General features: G+C 39.3%; 3 protein-coding genes across 5 annotated transcripts; 2 read left to right on the forward strand and 1 right to left on the reverse strand.

The window, feature by feature from the left end:
• Positions 1–196: 196 nt before the first annotated feature.
• Positions 197–4,243, forward strand: LOC103988658 (FHA domain-containing protein FHA2). Its single transcript, XM_009407258.3, has 3 exons — positions 197–989; positions 1,772–1,929; positions 3,883–4,243. Exons 1-3 carry the CDS (start codon positions 332–334, stop codon positions 4,090–4,092), a joined length of 1,026 nt encoding a protein of 341 aa, XP_009405533.2. The 5' UTR covers positions 197–331; the 3' UTR covers positions 4,093–4,243.
• Positions 4,244–5,808: 1,565 nt separating this feature from the next.
• Positions 5,809–11,867, forward strand: LOC135640025 (probable glycosyltransferase At5g03795). Of its 3 annotated transcripts, XR_010497130.1 has the most exons (7): positions 5,809–6,356; positions 6,446–6,745; positions 7,734–8,020; positions 8,430–8,662; positions 8,803–8,960; positions 11,188–11,386; positions 11,474–11,867. XR_010497130.1 is itself a non-coding variant. In XM_065154103.1 (6 exons), exons 1-6 carry the CDS (start codon positions 6,201–6,203, stop codon positions 11,287–11,289), a joined length of 1,236 nt encoding a protein of 411 aa, XP_065010175.1. In that variant the 5' UTR covers positions 5,810–6,200; the 3' UTR covers positions 11,290–11,867. The 3 variants fall into 3 exon arrangements, 2 of the variants coding, with proteins under 2 accessions (XP_065010175.1, XP_065010176.1); XM_065154103.1 differs by having other exon boundaries at positions 5,810–6,356; positions 11,188–11,867; XM_065154104.1 differs by having other exon boundaries at positions 5,820–6,347; positions 11,188–11,867.
• Positions 11,868–15,897: 4,030 nt separating this feature from the next.
• On the reverse strand, positions 15,898–17,070 carry LOC135641394 (F-box protein At5g49610-like). Its single transcript, XM_065156752.1, has one exon. It carries the CDS (start codon positions 17,068–17,070, stop codon positions 15,898–15,900), a length of 1,173 nt encoding a protein of 390 aa, XP_065012824.1.
• Between the last annotated feature and the right edge of the window lie 707 nt (positions 17,071–17,777).

Here is a 17,777-nt window from a genome sequence, read left to right on the forward strand (position 1 = left end):
GGGGGATAAAGCAATCATTTCTGGAAAAACAAAAAGTGTTCTGTCGAAAATTTTCGCCACGTTATGGGGAAAAAAAAAAATCAAAATTAGAAGTTTCTTTCTGGGCGAATTCGCTTAAATATAAATACCAAAAAAAAAAAATCTGACTTTGGATAAGCAAATTGGTCAACATTGAGTTTGTGTCGGACCCCAATGTTTAGGTCAAAGTCCTTCGACTTGGGCTAAACCTAAAAGAACGACGGAGGGAGGAGTCCACCACGACGGGGAGATACTCTTTCTTCTCACCCCAAAAGAGATAGCCGGCTCGTTCCAGCGCTCGATTACCGAAGCGATGGCTAAGGGCCGAAGCAACGCTGCCGGGGGCCGCGGTGGAGACGAAATCGCTGCCCCCGAGGAAGCTGTGGTTGCGTTCGCCAAGCTCCAGGGCGACGACTTCGAGTACTACATGCAGACGTACTCGATCGTGCTGGGCCGCAACAGCAAGACGTCGGAGGTGGACGTCGACCTCGCCTCCATCGGCGGCGGCATGAGCATATCCCGCCGCCACGCCCGCATCTTCTACGACTTCCCTCGTCGCCGCTTCGCCCTCGAGGTCCTCGGCAAGAACGGCTGTTTTGTCGAGGGCGTACCCCACGCTCCCGGCGACCCACCCGTCGAGCTCGACTCTCAGGACCTCCTCCAGATGGGGGAAAAGCGGTTCTACTTCCTCCTCCCTTCCCGCTCCGTCTTTGCCGCTGGTCCCGTCCCCCGCTGCCAGCCCCCTGCCGCTCTCGCGCCAACCGCTGGCCGTGCCAGGCCGCGCGACTACGGGAATGAGGTGCATGGTGGTGATGCCGAGGAAGAGGAGGAATATGAGGAGGAAGCAGGGGAAGATGAGGCTAGGCGTGCAGTAGTTGGTAGTTCAGGGAAGAGGCGGAGGAGGGATCTTGGTGAGGAGAATGTGGAGGAATTTGGTAGGGCCGAGGAGGCTGCACCACTGCGACACTCGGGTCAGTATCAAAACCCTCTTCTTTTTCATTGCTTCTTAGTAAATAACATCAATACTTGCCATTGTTGCACTATATTTCTGTGTTCTGTTCTTGGATTGTCAATGGATAGATAACCAATCTAGAACCAATGACAAGAAAAGTCTTAGGACCGATCAAAAAAGTTATAATTCGGAAATGAAATTTGGTAAAATTGGAATATTTGACATTGCTGATTTATTAATGCACTTATTTTCTAGGAGTCATTTCTATAAATGTAGCCTTGAAACACTCATGACTCATATATTACAGGAAAAGTTAAATCATATACAGTTAACCATATTTAAGAGTACAACCCTTTCCCTCTATTTTATAGAACCTCAAATTAATAGAAAAGAAAAATTAAAAAATTAAAATTAAAAACAAGAAAATTATGTTCCTTGCGCCATAGCTATTCGGTCACCCTTCCTTTTTCAGAAAAGATGTACTTCCAAATTTGTTTTGGTAGATAAGCTTCCATTTTCACAGAATATTTGGCTGATGGGTCTCGATACCAGTTCAGGTTCTCATATCCCTCGTATCCACATCGAGCTAGATTTTAAGCAAGGTATATTTTGTCATTATAAAGCTGTATAGCTGTTCAAGATGCCATATAATCATACTCATATTACCTTGATGCCGTTAAGCATATAAGTACTTGAATGATACGAAGGAGATTATCAAGCATCCCACTCTATTTAAACCTTTAATCAAATTTCACTGTCGTATTGAAAGTTCCACTAAGAATTTGGCAATATACCTGACAGTGAAGAAGCCCGAGACAAGGTCAAGGGCTGACAGAGAAGCGGACAATCAACAACTCCTGCAATTGGAAGAGAAAGATGTCATCTCATCTGTGACGACTTTGCTATCTAATCTTTGTGGCCCAGGAGAATGGTTGCCTATGGAAAAACTTCATGCAAAGGTTAGATGATAACTGATCTGGCAAATGATTGTGCTTCTTTGAGTTACTCTGTGTATTACAGTAGGCTTTTATATTTGCATTTCTGTGGGGAAAAAAAAGGCTAATCATAGTCACAAGAAGTGGTTGGCTGATTTGTTGTGATTTCCTAGTGCAGGACCATGCTATTGCTTAATGCTTACTACTACATGAACATATCTAATTGGAATTAGTGACTAATATAGAAATGTATAAGGATGCAGCAACCAAAAAAGAAAGTCATCATCTTTTCTTGGATTCTTTATCATTTCTATTATATTCATGTAAGCGGAGCCAGTCCCATGCACATTTTTATCTTTGGTAAACTAGACATTTTGATGGTTGATTTTACTTATTCACAATGAAACTTGAGAAGAAAGCCTACATTAGATCTACACCCAAGAAGACAGTAGAGTTATAAGGTTTCAAGAATTTTTATCGCACTTTGGAGATTATTAAGGAGTTTAAATGGGTATCTTCGTGATAACTTGATGCTCTGAGTTGCAAAGATGAAAAATTCTTGCATGTGAAAGTAAGGAAATTAGTACCGGTAACATCAACTTGATAGGCCATTCCATTCAATTTTCTGGTTAGTAAGTTTTAATTTTGACAAGGTAATCAAATAGTAGGAGTTACAGTGGATTCTTGGGGTTGCTAGATGCGGTCAGCTTCAGGTTCAGATAGAGAGATAGGGCAGATTTGATTGGGTTCAGAAAATGCAAACCCATACTCAACCCACTTGGGTTTGGTTCAGGTGTAGGTTAACCACCTAAACATACGTTTGCAATATTGATGATGATATTGATCGGGCAAATTACAGTCTCTCCACCTATCTTGGGTTCATCTGTACTTAGTTAATATGTGTTTTTAGAAGGATCACTCGGCACACCTGTGTTATCCCCCATCCTCATCCTAAACCTATCATTGCCCACCTCACTTTGAATTATTATGATAGAAAAATTAGTAGTATGTAAACTTTATATTACTTGTAGAGGGCTAAACTAGGTTTTGAACATCCAGAATGTTACAAAACTTGCCAAAAAACATAAGTGAATTAAGTACATTTTTTGTGTTGACACATATATGATATTGGTAACATGGTCGTGATTTGTATATTGTTACACAATTAATAGATCTCATTATTCAAGTTTGCCCATATATTTTTTTAGAGGATATGGACTTAGATATAGATAGAAGTGGATACTAAATTCTAAAATCAGGATTATCAACATGGAAATCTTATAATGGTCACCACAAATGATAATAGATTTTGAGCAGCTAGAGCATAAAATTGATTGTTTTTCTCTCTCATCAGAATATCATCTAATTGTATGCCATTTTGAAGGTTTCAGATACAGTGAAGACCATGTTGCATATCTCATACTGGAGCAAGTAAACTTTTAACAGGCTTCCTCATATATCTCTTGCTGCATATCTCTTTTGTCCCTGTTCTGCTCGGGTGGTCACTAAAGATAGATGATATTAGTTATAATTTGAAACAGACATCATGGATGAATTGGTGCTCGCCAATTGAATTCTGCTAAGAAAAGTTGGTTCAGGGGAATATAAAATGTAATGCTACAGAAAACTTTTGACAATTCCTGCACATTGTATAATTGTTTGATTGAAGAATGGTTTTTATCTGTTTTGTTAGTTTTGCTGTCTTAAAATATTTAGTTAAAGCCTTATTGTTTCTAAAGATTTCCTGTGAGTCTCTAAAATTTGTCACAGTTAAGATATCCCATGGTTGAGTTATTGTCTATGACTATCAAATTATTGAACGGTTAATCATTTTCCAGGTATTTTGTTCATCTGATACAAGATCACTATTTACAAATCTTATATCAATAACTTGTTGCTGATTAACTGCTCATCTTTAGTAGATACCTAATCTTAAATTTGTCATGTTCTAATATTTTTACTTTTCTTCTGATCCAGTTGTTTGAAATATATGGTGATGTATGGCATCACAGCCGAGTAAGAAGATACTTGACAACGGAAGACTATCCTGAAAGTGAAACAGAAGGTAGACCTTGGTTTGGCCTATTGATGCTGCTACGGAAACACCCAGAGCACTTTGCAATTAACATACGGTCGAAGGGAAGGGCGAAATCAGAATTTGTTTCGTTAGTCTCATTGCATTGCTAAGTATCTTCTGGAATCGTCTTATGTAGCTCCATAAAAATAGGTGGAAATAATATTTACTTTTGCATTGGCATCTTGTTTCCCTTTGCTTGCTATACTGGCACAGGAATGTCAAAATAAAACATGATTTCCGAAACCATCAGCAATTACTTTTTCCTGTTGTTCATCCCAGAAAGATAAAAAGTCTATAGCTACCACTAGATTTCAGGCACCATAACAAATGATCATGGCATGGCATCTGCAGTTGTTGTATGGTGGAGCACCCAGTTACTGCAGTTAGTGATGTAGCAGGAGTTGACAGAATCATTTATAAGCTGTTCATGAAATTGAAGTAGCTTAAATTTTGACCAAAATTTATCTCATCAATTGGATTATTACGATAGTCTTGAATCCTATGATTGTTTTGCACATTTGTCTGTTACAGAGTTTCCAATGATTAAGTTGCTTGCGTATTGTATTGATAGTCTAATGTTGATGTATTTTTGGACATTTGCATGGTCACGCTTTAATATGTCCTTTTAAAGAATAAGCATCTTTTAGATGGAATGCCGGTGCAAGCTGTGTCAAAACTTCATCGACAATGTCATATTAAAATCTGTACTTTTAGCAGTAACCCAAAAAGGGAGGGGGGGGGGGCCGGAAAAATAAAGCTCATGAACAAAGCTCTTGTTGACAAAGGTTGGTCGGACAAATGAATACCGAGCATGACTCAAGTGATGAGGACAATGATGAACTTGAACTTCGAACACTAAATCTTAATAAGTTTATTAAACAAAAATCTAAAATAGACAATGAATTTGAATGAAGGAAGAGGCCAAAAAAGAGGAAGACAACCAAGGATGAATCAAGAACTTCCAAAGGTGAAACGACGAATTGGGTTTTGATGGGCTTCGACTACAAGGCAAGTAACTCAACTCTCTTGAATTATCTCTAACGCAACACCATTATCCTCGCACTCCCAGTTGCTAGTTGCCGTTTGGCATCCAACTCCCTTGACTTCTTTTGTCTCTCTACACTACAAAAGCTCTAGTGTTGTGTAGAGAGCTTTTGTTGACAAAGGTTGGTCGGACAAATGAATACCGAGCATGACTCAAGTGATGAGGACAATGATGAACTTAAACTTCGAACACTAAATCTTAATAAGTTTATTAAACAAAAATCTAAAATAGACAATGAACTTGAACGAAGGAAGAGGCCAAAAAAGAGGAAGGCAACCAAGGATGAATCAAGAACTTTTAAAGGTGAAACGACGAATTGGGTTTTGATGGGCTTCGACTACAAGGCAAGTAACTCAACTCTCTTGAATTATCTCTAACGCAACACCATTATCCTCGCACTCCCAGTTGCTAGTTGCCGTTTGACATCCAACTCCCTTGACTTCTTTTGTCTCTCTACACTACAAAAGCTCTAGTGTTGTGTTCGTTCCGCAGGTCAAAATGTACTAATCTCGCCTAAAACATCATTTTTCAGAAAAAAAAAATTGGTTTTTTTTTTGTTTGTCAAAATTGGTTTTCTGGTAAAAAATTAATAGAAAAATTCTTTTATGATCCATAAAATAGATTGTATTACAAATAATGCTAGTTGCAAGATGAGCTATATAACTAATTTCATAGTATTTATAGGAACATTATGATCCAAATACCTGTGGAGGTCGGCCAAGGCGTGTCGAGGCCGGAGAAGATGACGACGCTGGGACGGCGGCGTCGGCTCGAGGGAGGTACCGAGAGAAGGTGGCGGAGAACGAGCTCTCCTCCTCTATGATTAGTATTCTTCTTCTTCTTCCTTCGTCGTCGTTTCCTCTTCCTCTTCGATCCTTCGTCGGATCCTAATCATTGTGGAGTGAGTTCAATCAAACAACCCACATAACTTCTAATTCCCGGTGAAATTACCAGATCAATAGTTTCCTTACGATACGTTGACACAGTTCGGGCTCGAACCTGATCTCAGCCCGAGCTCGAACAAGGAAAGCCTGGTTCAAACTTGGCTTGGTTGCACCCCCACCAGCTCAGCCACCCTTTGGCTTTTCTCCTCCATCCTTGTGCACTCTCCTCTCGGACACTGGCCTCCATCTTGCAACCCTCGATACCTTCGCAGAGAGTTCTTGGCGACCGATGGCCGGAAAGCCGCTGCCCTCCGCGGCCACGGCCGCCTGCTCTATCCAGCGCTCTCTCCTCGCTGTCGCTGCCCTTACCCTGATCTGCTTCAGCCTCCTCTCTCTCAGATCCCTCCGCTCGTCTCCCCAATTTCCCTCCCCGGAGGTACTCGAAGTATAACAAGAAGATCTCTCTCTATTTTGTGTCGTATTCTCCTTCTGTTCTTTCATTTCCTGCAATGTCACTGATTCTTGATGCTGAAGGTGGCTGTGGCCGAAGTTTCCAGCGATCTTTCCAGCCGGATGCTGGCCCCTTCCTCGATCTACCACTCCCCGGACGTCTTCTTGAAGAACTACGCGGAGATGGACAGGAAATTTAAGGTTTTTATCTACCCGGATGGGGATCCGAATACGTACTTCCAGACACCGCGGAAGCTGACTGGGAAGTACTCCAGCGAGGGGTACTTCTTCCAGAACATCCGCGAGAGCCGCTTCCGGACGGAGGATGCCGATCAGGCCGACCTGTTCTTTGTGCCCATATCGTGCCATAAGATGAGAGGGAAGGTTAGAGTTTTCGAGATCTTTGTGCTTCGTTCCACATCTTTTTATTGTCACTGTAACCTCTGTATCTATGCACTTTTGATTCTTTCCTTCATCTAGGATACTTTCAGCTTACTAGTTAGCACTAAGTATTATCATTACATCATTTTGGTTGTACAAGGTTTCGTATGTGATTTAATGTGGTATATTTACTAGGTGTGTTATATATATGGTCCGTAATTGCAATAGGAAAGGGACCGAAAGAACGAATCCAATATGTGAATATTCTCTGCCAAAAACCTGTACCTCCTACAGGCAACTGATTATAGTTTTAGTTTAAATGACTCTCAACTGATTCAGAGAACTCTAGAGGCTCAGCCAATACAAGAACAACATAATGTTGGATCAATTATAGGGTTCTACCGTACCTATTCCAGTTAACTATGTCGAAGAGAAGTATAATATACTCACTGATGATGGTATGTTTCAGACGTTCATTTATGCATGTCATGCCAGAATGTTTACGTTTTCTATAAATTATGGATGCATCAAAAAGTAGGTCCTACAATATGTGAATATGCTCTGCCAAAAACCTTTACCTCCTACGGGCAAATGATTATAATTTTAGTTTAAATGACTCACAATGGATTCAGAAAACTCTATAGGCTCAGCCAATACAAGAAGAACATAATGTTGGATCAATTATAGTGTTCTACCATACCCATTCTAGTTAACTATGTCGAAGAGAAGTATAATATACTCACTGATGATGGGCATGTTTCAGACTTTCATTTATGCACGTCATGCCAGAATGTTTACGTTTTCTATGAACTATGGATGCATCAAAGAGTAGGTCCTACAAATTATTTTTACATGGGATGATGTTACAGTCATTTGGGAAAATTGTCTATCAAATTTGGATATGGTCGTAGTTTGTTTGCTGAACAAGAAGGCTTTTACTGCATTTTGGTTGATCTTTTTCCTTTGTACATTTTTTTTTTCTGTTTTGCAGGGCATATCATATGAGAATATGACCATCATAGTTCAAAATTATGTTGAAAGCTTGATAAGTAAATATCCATATTGGAATAGAACCATGGGTGCAGATCACTTTTTTGTAACTTGCCATGATGTTGGTGTGAGAGCATTTGAAGGACTTCAAATGGTTGTCAAGAATTCAATTCGGGTTGTCTGTTCGCCAAGCTATGATGTTGGTTACATCCCACACAAGGATATAGCTCTTCCCCAAGTGCTGCAGCCATTTGCTCTGCCATCAGGAGGAAATGATATTGAGAACAGGTTGAAACCTGACTTGAGCAGATGTTTCTTTTACATGATTGGTTCTAGGGCACAGGTAATAGACATCATGTGACAGTTATAGCTGGGGATTTATGTTATTGATCATTGGGTTAATCGCGTTATACCAACCTACATGATCCAGCTTCTGTATTTACATCCAATGCTGATTAATATACTGGCATTGTGTTGTACATATATATTGATTTATTTAACTTCAATTATTTTCATTGTTGCAATTTGAGGAGTGCACCAAAAAGTGTTTTATCTGCATTTCTAAAGGTGTTAACCTATAGTTCAGTTAGCATACTTGTTTGCCTCAAAGCCTAGTCAATTCATTGTGACCTTAGAATAAAAGACAATGACCATGCACTGATAACTTGCTTTTCTTGAACCCTTACACAAACACCAGGACTATACTTGGATTTTGGGCAGGCCATAGAAACTCAAAGATAAGAGTCATATTAGCTCGTGTATGGGAGAATGACACAGAGCTTGCCATTAGCAATAATCGCATAAGCAGAGCTACTGGAGAGTTGGTCTATCAGAAGCAGTTCTACAGGTCGAAGTTCTGCATATGTCCAGGTGGTTCCCAAGTCAACAGTGCTCGCATAGCAGACTCCATTCACTATGGATGTATTCCAGGTTAGAACCCCATCATTTAATTACTCAGGTAGATGGATATATTATCATCATGTAGTCCTAGTTCATTTGAATTTGTTATCTGCTGTTGTTTTCTACATAAGTGCAGTTTGCTAACCAGAGTTCATTTTTCCAATTTGCAGTAATTATATCCAATTACTATGATCTGCCATTTAATGACATCCTTGACTGGCAGAAGTTCTCTGTTATACTCAAGGAGAGTGATGTCTACCAGCTTAAGTCTATTCTGAAGTCCATACCACATGAGAAGTTTGTTGAGTTGCATGAGCACTTAGTTGAGGTATGCCATCATTAATTTCTAGTAATGAGACATAAGATCGACTGGCTGGAGAAGTGCTTAAACCCAATTCTATCAGCAAATTATATCGCTAGTTGAACTTTGGAGAAAATTTCAGTTGTGCAGATAAACTTCCAATGTTTTCCAATTGACACTAAATGTTAACAAAAGATACAATCATATCCTGCCGTCAGCTTTCATTTAAGCCTTGATGAAAAGCTGAATTGTGGTTGCACATTAGGACTCGATCTGCCATCCTGGTAAGAGCTTTAACAAAAGATGTTGCACAACGTGCCCATTATAAATCAAGGCAAGGCAAGTCTAATTATACCTCTAAAATTTTTTGTTGTCTATGCCAAGTTGGAAAGTCAGATCTTATTATGCAACAAGGCCAACTTTCCTTAAGGTTCATGGATGAAAGTTGATACTATGACTTGATGGAAATTACTTAAAACTTTAGGAAGTCTATTGGCGAAAGTTGAAGCTAGAGATCTAATTAAAATTTGCCCCAAAGATCAAGAACTAGTGGTGTGTTTTGCTCTACTTTTAGTTGTTATACTGAAAATATCTGTATGTTCCATGCAATCAAAGTTCATTGTCTTTTTTAATATGGACTCTCTAAATCCCAAGTTGCTTCAAGATGAGGCATCAGAAATCAGCAAAGATAAAATAGGAGGAAATGCTGCTAATAAAGAGCTAATGACGAGCCGTAATATCTGACTCTCATGTCCTTTGTGGTGAACTTATCGTGTTGAGAAGAACATGAAGAGTACTTTGATTCTCAATTATTTCAGGATTTTCCTTGTGTTTGTCTTATAAAAAGAGAAAAGTTACAAGAGGTGTAACTTCTATTGAAAAATGTAAAATGTTTTATTTGCTTCTATTTGTGAAATCTTAGACTCTTAAATATTTTATTTGCTTCAAATATGTGATGACTCTATGCATAGTTATATTGTCATATCACCACTTGAATGTTTCTTACTTCATTCTTCACTGTTTCTGTAGTTTTCTTGTGATGGATTTTGTCATAATTTGAGATTGAAGAGATATTAGGCTGTATAGGAGACGAGAACTTGGGGGATTGTCAATAAATAAATTTTAGTGGTCCTTTTGTTTTAACTGGAGACCTATATTGATCCTCCATCATCATAAAGTGGATGCTTGAGGCATTTGACAAAGGACATATATATATATATATATATATATATATATATATATATATATATATATATATATGTATGTATGTATGTATGTATGTATGTATGTATATATATATATATGTATGTATGTATGTATATATATATATGTATGTATGTATGTATATATATATATATATGTATATATATATATATCTTCTTGATATTCTTGAAGTTCAGGATCAGAAAGATATCTCTTGCAAGGTGCTGGTGCTGATTTTTGAAGGAAAGTGGTGGTGTGTTTCAAGTTACTGCACATTTGAGATTCTCGTAGAATCTTGTAAGTTGAGACCATATCCTTGTATTTAGGGGAGTGAGAGTGTGTGGTCTGTGGTCAATGGTCGCAGAGAGATGAAGTATGGATTAAATGTTCATTCTAAACAAGCTTTATGTGAGACTCTAGTTTGTGGCTTTCTAGAAGAACACAAGAATGCAACAGTTAATCCCAAATATTAATATATATGCACGAAAACAATATTTTCTTTTGTTAAAAGAATAAAAAAGAATAGGCTCTGCTGAAGCCTTGGTTTGTGAAGAACTAAACCTAGATATCTAAGGGAAGCATGTTTGTTTCTTTGTAACTGGCATCCATGTTATCTGCTAGCCCCTTGGAAAATCACGACTACTGTGTTTGTGGCATTTGATCCAAAGCATCATTCAGATCACTTTGCTTGTTAAATTGCACAGTTTAACACTTTTGCTTTGTCCTATCTGTTGTTTCATTTTTGTAGTATGTGAAACACTAGTTTGATCTTCCCCCCTGCTTAATTCAGACTTTTGAGCTTGGTAGATGGCAAGTAGAACTTTCTGTATGCAGTATCTTGAATTATCAACATATGACACAAGTTTTGTGTAAATGGTATATGAAAGACATGCTCCATTAAAGGAAATAAATATAATTATTGACAAGTAACAATTGTAATGCCTGTCTTAAAGAAGGGTTACATTTAATAGCATCATAAGACTTCAAATGCCACCAATTGCTTTCATGTTTTAATTTTCTTTCCCTTATTTTACTTTTGGTCTGTTTTCAGGTTCAGAAGCACTTTGAATGGCACTCACCTCCAATACCATACGATGCATTCCACATGGTAATGTACGAACTTTGGCTACGGCACCATGTCATCAAGTACTGAAAGCAAGTTCACAGACCATACAATTAATTCTGCTTTTTATTAAGTTGTGAAGTGGTACATAAGGGGCCCTGGATTTTGGTATATATCCCTGCGGAAGGTTTGCAAGAATATATTCAGTTTTTTTCTTATCCATTCAATCAGACACATTAATCCAATATTTGATCACATAGAGAAGTATGAACAGAAATGCAGGCGTAGGCACAAGCTCAGAACTTGCTGCTTAAGCATTTTCATGTTCGGATGGATATTCATCATTTTGCATTCACTGACAGAGGGGTGTGACAGAAAGTTGGCAGCAATATGAGCTCAGAGGTAGATTGATCTCTACTTGTCTCACTGCTGCCTCGCACTTGATCATGTAATTTGGATGGTACGCTGAGTATCAGATCCGCGGTTTTTGCGTCTCATTGTATCTGCATCGACTGTAATAATTTTGGATTTGCCCTTTGTCTGACCATTGAACAGGTGGTAGTTCCATCAGTTCTTGTATACTGTAAGCAGATGAGAGATGACAAAAAAACATAACTGGATGGTTTGTAATTGGAACATAACTGGTGGAAGTATCTGTTTCATCATAATTTCTTCTGTAACCCATTTTCTTTTATCCTAATCGATTTGAGAATAGATACAGGGGAATCAAGGCTGCCTTCAGCAGAAGGCCTTGGACTGCGCCAGTATGCAACATGAGTTTCTGTTGCATTAGTATGTCTTCTCAGGGACGGAGGGGAAGATCGAGTAAACTACCAGAGACTGGTTGTCAGGTGAATTACTAATTCATATTGTTCTTTCTCTTGGAGGTAGGCTTTGGATGTGACATCCAAAATTTTCCTTCTTTTAAATTTACAATATGTGAGAAACACATCATCGTAGTCCACCAACTTCCAAATCTAATATGTTGGTCAAATTTTGTGGGTTTCCGTGTGTTTGGACCTTAACCGATCTCTAATATTATTCGTACCATTCGTTTAAATGTTTCCTTTTTCCCTCTGTGCTCGATGTATCTGCAGGATAAAAGCATTCAGTGCGACCAATATGCACAAATCGAGCAAAACATCTATCTAATGCATCCACTCAGACAGAAACATTCAGAGGGCCCGATGCTCCAATCGTGCACTTAATGCAAGATCAAAGAAATCTTCATAGCTTTTTTATGGACATGATCTTTTAATACTCGTTAATTATATTTAGGTCCATAATTATCCCTATTAACGTTAAGATAATATTTATGTTGGGGTAGACACTGAAAGATGTTTCACATTAGTAAGAATTAAAAAAAAATCAGGTGATATGCTGCACTAGGTTTTACTCAAAATTTTACTTTACTCTTTTGAGTTCTTACCAAGTGGGATTATTATTATTATTATGTTTTGCTCCTCTTTCAATATCTATATATTCTCTTAAGATCACTCACTCCCCTATTCGTGTGATGATTGAGAAGGTCAAAATGCAGTTGTGACCAACATCTACCTCTCTTTTTTTTTTTGTTTTGAACCTTGACACTTATTCTATGTTGAGAATTTAAATCAAACTAGACAAGGTAAACACTAGATTTAACTCAAAAACTTAAATATGATAATGTAACTTGTCGTAATAGATACTTTATGAAGTGATAACAGGACACCCTCGAGAACCTGATACCAACTATAGTAGCTTACTCTTTCTAATAACCTCCCTAAATCGTGAGAGTAAAACAAGTGTAAGAGCGTTGGGCTCTTCTTTTTCCCACTCGGATCTTAAAGAAAATATGCTAGTTTCTTGATGCATCATTATATTTGGAGCTCAATTTGGCTACGTAAGATATAGTAGTGCATCCTTCCTCCCATGGTTCAATGGTTGGAATACGTTTAAACTTTAAAGACCTTTAGAATTTGTCCATCGGTATACCCTCCTTTGTACAAATCAATGACACCAGGGAAACGATAGCTGGGTTCACTGTAAGGGAGGGAACCTTACAGTGCGGGTGGAGTCGATGGAGAAGGCCATGAGAGGGGCCTAACGCAAGAAACATAGGGTTGCGAGTGCACAGTAGAGAAGTGTGGGTGTGGGAGGGCAAAGAGAGCCGGAAAAGGGGGGAGGCCACGATGGGCCTGACCGTCGAACCAAGCGGGGCCATCTGGTAATGGAGGCTGATTCCATTACCATATTGCTGATGATGATGATGATGATATCATGAGGACTAGAGAGAGGAAAGCTTACAAGTGACCTCCGCTTTCTTGTATGTATGTAGTCATTTGATGATTTCATTGTGTGGAGGTCTTCTACCAAGTGGAGCTTAGGCTGACTATAGTCAAACAAGTTGTGCGAGATTTATGCTCATCGATCACTCATGAGGGCAAGAAAGCCACCAGATACAAACCTTGGCAGTTTCTCGGAAGACCCTATAAACAAACCAAAGGCTTCTTCGTCATTTCGAGGGATGTCTTTAAACACTTGGACAAGTCTACTTCACTCTCCTTAGAGCCGACCAAAAGTGAAGAGTAACCAATGCCAATGCCTAGCTTCTCAGGACACACCCTCCTTCCAGGCCCCAAGGGTGCCAGTTCAATCTCCTTGGTCCTATAGTCATTAGGGTCTGCCTAGATAATCCTGATAAATATTACCTTTGGACTAATTAAAAGAGTTCTTATTAAATATATCGAGGAATCTCTCAATTATCGTATTTGTTATGAGTAATTAAAATATTTTAAGTTTGATTGAGTTGGTTACGTAGATAATAATAAAAATACTCGGCCTTTGGCTTACGAGTGATTTCATGGATAATTAAAAAATAAGAATGTGTTGCTCTCTTGATCTCTTCCGAGATGACATATATCGTAGCTACAAGTATCACACGTCAAACAATTTAGTTTTGAAGAATTCTAGTAGATCTATAAGAATCCTGTCTTTTATAGGCGCATCAAATATATTAAAGTTCGACATGATTTTATCGGTGAACTACCAGATAAAGGCAAATTTTAGATAAACTATTATATCACCAAAAATTAGTTTGTCGATATCTTTATAAAAACTTTAACAAAAGAAAAAAAATTAATATTTAACTTCAAATTATAACTATTTTAAATTAAGGAGCATGATGAAATATAATCCAAAACAACTCATCTGTTTGAGAATTATTCATTTTGTTTTGGAACAATTTAGATAGACGATGAACATGGATTGTTTCAGCCAAATAGATGGGGATGAGTTTTGTACGTGGACGAGGATAAGAAGATATATATTAGGCTTCGGTGATTTCTTTTTTATTTAAAAAACATTTTATTTTATTCTTTTTGACATCTAACTTGCCGAGTAAATGACAAAATTGATTTGAGATAAGAGATCGAGTAAAAAAAGATCAACAGATTGCATTGAGATTAAACTCAAGAGCATCGATTTCTTCTTGGATTACATTTCACCATTTGAGTTGTTAATTTGATAGCATGAACAAAAAAGAAAAATTCTTAGGCTGCTTTTGAAGAGAAATAGAAGTTATAAAAGCTCTATATCATTACACCTTATAATTTAATGGTGTAGGAATTAACCGGCAACCAACTTGGCCGATGTTTCACTCTGCACATTACTACTACCACGATAGCACACAGAAAATGAATGACAAAAACGAAAGATTCTCGAGGCAAAGGTTTTACGTCGCTCGCTCATTGTCGTTGCCACAGCACATAAAAAAACACAACCTGCGGCAAACAAAGCATGGAGTGGCAGGGTCCTACTATATGAGACACCCATCCAGCCTCGTCTCACTTGGGTTGTGAGGTGTTGATACATCGATGTTTTGCGCCGGTCACCACGATCGCCGTAGAGGATGGACAACGAGTGAAGCGATAGGCAACGAGACCATTTTTGCCCAAGAGCAATGGACGACGAGTGAAGCGTGGAGCACATTTCCGGTAGAACTATTTCACCCTTTCTTTTTCTAATGATATGAGAATGCTCAAATGCCGGAAGATGATATAAATTCAGTCAAAACATTTAATTCTCGTGAGCAATTCACATTAGGAGAAGATTTACGGGCGAATCCCCCAACACCACATCAGCAAACTTTTGCGTGATCACAAACAAAGAGAAACCAACCAGCGTGCGGTTTGCAGAGATCTTGTTAGCACCGACGCAAGCGTCACAGCAGCCGTATTCTCGATGGCGGTCGCACCGATCATACTTGGAGAATTCGCTAATGAGATTGTATAGAGTACACAAATTGGTTATAGTCGCGGAACGACAAGATGTAACCTCAGTAGTAGGGGATGCAAGCATATGAATCAACCAAACAATCCTCTCCTCTTTCAGGACATGAATTATTTTTTTGGCAGTCTTTGACTTGGAACACCCTGTGCATATTAAGTAAATCAAGTGAATTTCTCTACGATATGTTGTAGAATCTCAACAATTTTAATGTTGTAATCTTGCTGTTTCATTCAGGATGATCAAGGCAAGAACGGCAGAAAAATCATCTATTAACAAAAAACTCGATTTCAATCTGAAGAACTTCCTCACAATTTCATGATATTTAAGTGCAGCATTGACAACATAATAGGAAATAGGAGAAAATGTTTCTTTCAACTTCTTTTCTCTATCTACGGTAATGTATTCATAATAGGAAATAAAATAGTCTCTTCATTCCAACAACTCCTCTTGTTGACCGCATGGCCGTAGCGTACTAGAATAAGGGATCAACGATGGGTAATAGAATCCCAGTGATGCCAGCTTCTTGATTTCTCCATCCTTCATACTGTAGCTGTGTACCTCGTCATATACGGTGAAAACAAGTAGCGTGGTAGTGGCCACCTCGCTCAGCGTGACGGAGCTCACGTTGAGTGGTTCCTTGAACCCCATCGGGGTTAAGCTTATCTCGTGCTTCTTCACCCATATTAACACACCGTTGCTTCTCTTCTTCAGAAGCCACAGAGCGAACACCTGAGAAAACCTACTGTAATGGATCAGGCAAAGCGACTTTCCCTCCCACTTGGCGATCCCAATGATGTCAGAGGAGTCGATGGTTCTTCTTTTCGGCAGAGCGATGATCTGCGTGCACTCTGTCCTCATGTCGAAGCCGACGACGTATGGGTTGATATTCATGTACGATCTCAAGTCCGACGCCCAGAACACGGTCTCGCCGCAAACAACCGGGTGATCCAAGTCTAGTTCCCTCCCTCCAAAGTCGAGATGCTTGTCCATCGTCCATGTCTTGGCCACCGAGTCGTAGACCCGGCAATGGTGCAACGAGCTCCATTCACAGGTTGGTGAGAGGTAGACCAGCTTATAATCTTTCGTCACTCTACCGCCATCGTTCGTGAAGCTCACCGCGATGCCACCCCTTGAACACTCGCCCGATGGGGTGGGTAGTTGATACCGAGTCCTACGGGCCGGGTTGAAGACATACAAGCTATGACGGATAGCATTGGACGATCCATTGTTCTCATGCAAGACGAAGACAAGGCCACCGGCTGACCCAAGGATGAAGGCATTGTTCTTGCTCAGAAATTGACGGCTGGTTCTGGGCACATCGGCGCAGGGGTCAACGAGGAGGAAGGACCTGAAGGTAGTGTAGCACTTAACAAAGAATCCGGAGATGGCTTTGCTGCGATATGATTGTGAAAGGAGGAAACGGGAATCTGACGAGAGCTGGTGGAAGGTCTTGCAGACAGATAGGAGTCCGAAGAAAGTCTTCGCCGGGAGGTAGGAGAGGATCTCTGCGAGCACGTCGTCGGGAAGGAGACAGCTTCCGGTTCCGGGTTTCTCCTGACCCACGAAGTCGATGCTAAGGCTATTCTTGTGCATGCTCGTCATAGCTGCAGACAAGATGAACGAGGAAGACTAGACTCCTCCCTTCTTATATAGAGGGAGATTCGTAAACCGAATAGTATTAGGAATCTTACAGTAACACTACTACTAATACTATGAGATTCTTACTAATCCTACTAGTAATAATACTATGAGATTTGTAAACCGATTAGTATTAGGAATCTGACAGTTACGTAACTGTGAGATTCCTACTAATACTACTCGGTTTACAAATCTCCGAAGGGAGGACGGAGTGCACGCTGAATGTAACTGTGAGATTCCTACTAATACTACTCGGTTTACAAATCTCCGAAGGGAGGACGGAGTGCACGCTGAATGGGTAAAATGATGCTACACTTGATGCTTCGTTTGCCGCCATGCAATAAAAAATGACCTATTTTGGATAGTTTTTAGGTTGTTTTTGCATCATGCAATGACTACAGTGAACGAGATGAGACCTCAGTCATCTCAACGATTGGAACCTCTCGTTTTGATCTTTTTTGGTGCTATCATGGTAGTGATTGTGTGGAGTGAAAAGTCAACCGAGTTGGCTGCGCGTTAATTCCCACATCATAGAATTTTATACCTCCTGAAGTCGGGTTAAATTCGTGAGTGATAGGCCAAGTTCTATTATTGTATGCCTTATCCAACTAATGTTTTGAAGAAAAAAATAGGATAGTTTTATCATTTTAAAAAATAAAAGCTTTACTAGA

The sequence above is a fragment of the Musa acuminata genome, chromosome BXJ3-6 (genome assembly GCF_036884655.1).
Source record: "Musa acuminata AAA Group cultivar baxijiao chromosome BXJ3-6, Cavendish_Baxijiao_AAA, whole genome shotgun sequence".
In the NCBI taxonomy this organism is placed as follows: domain Eukaryota; kingdom Viridiplantae; phylum Streptophyta; class Magnoliopsida; order Zingiberales; family Musaceae; genus Musa; species Musa acuminata.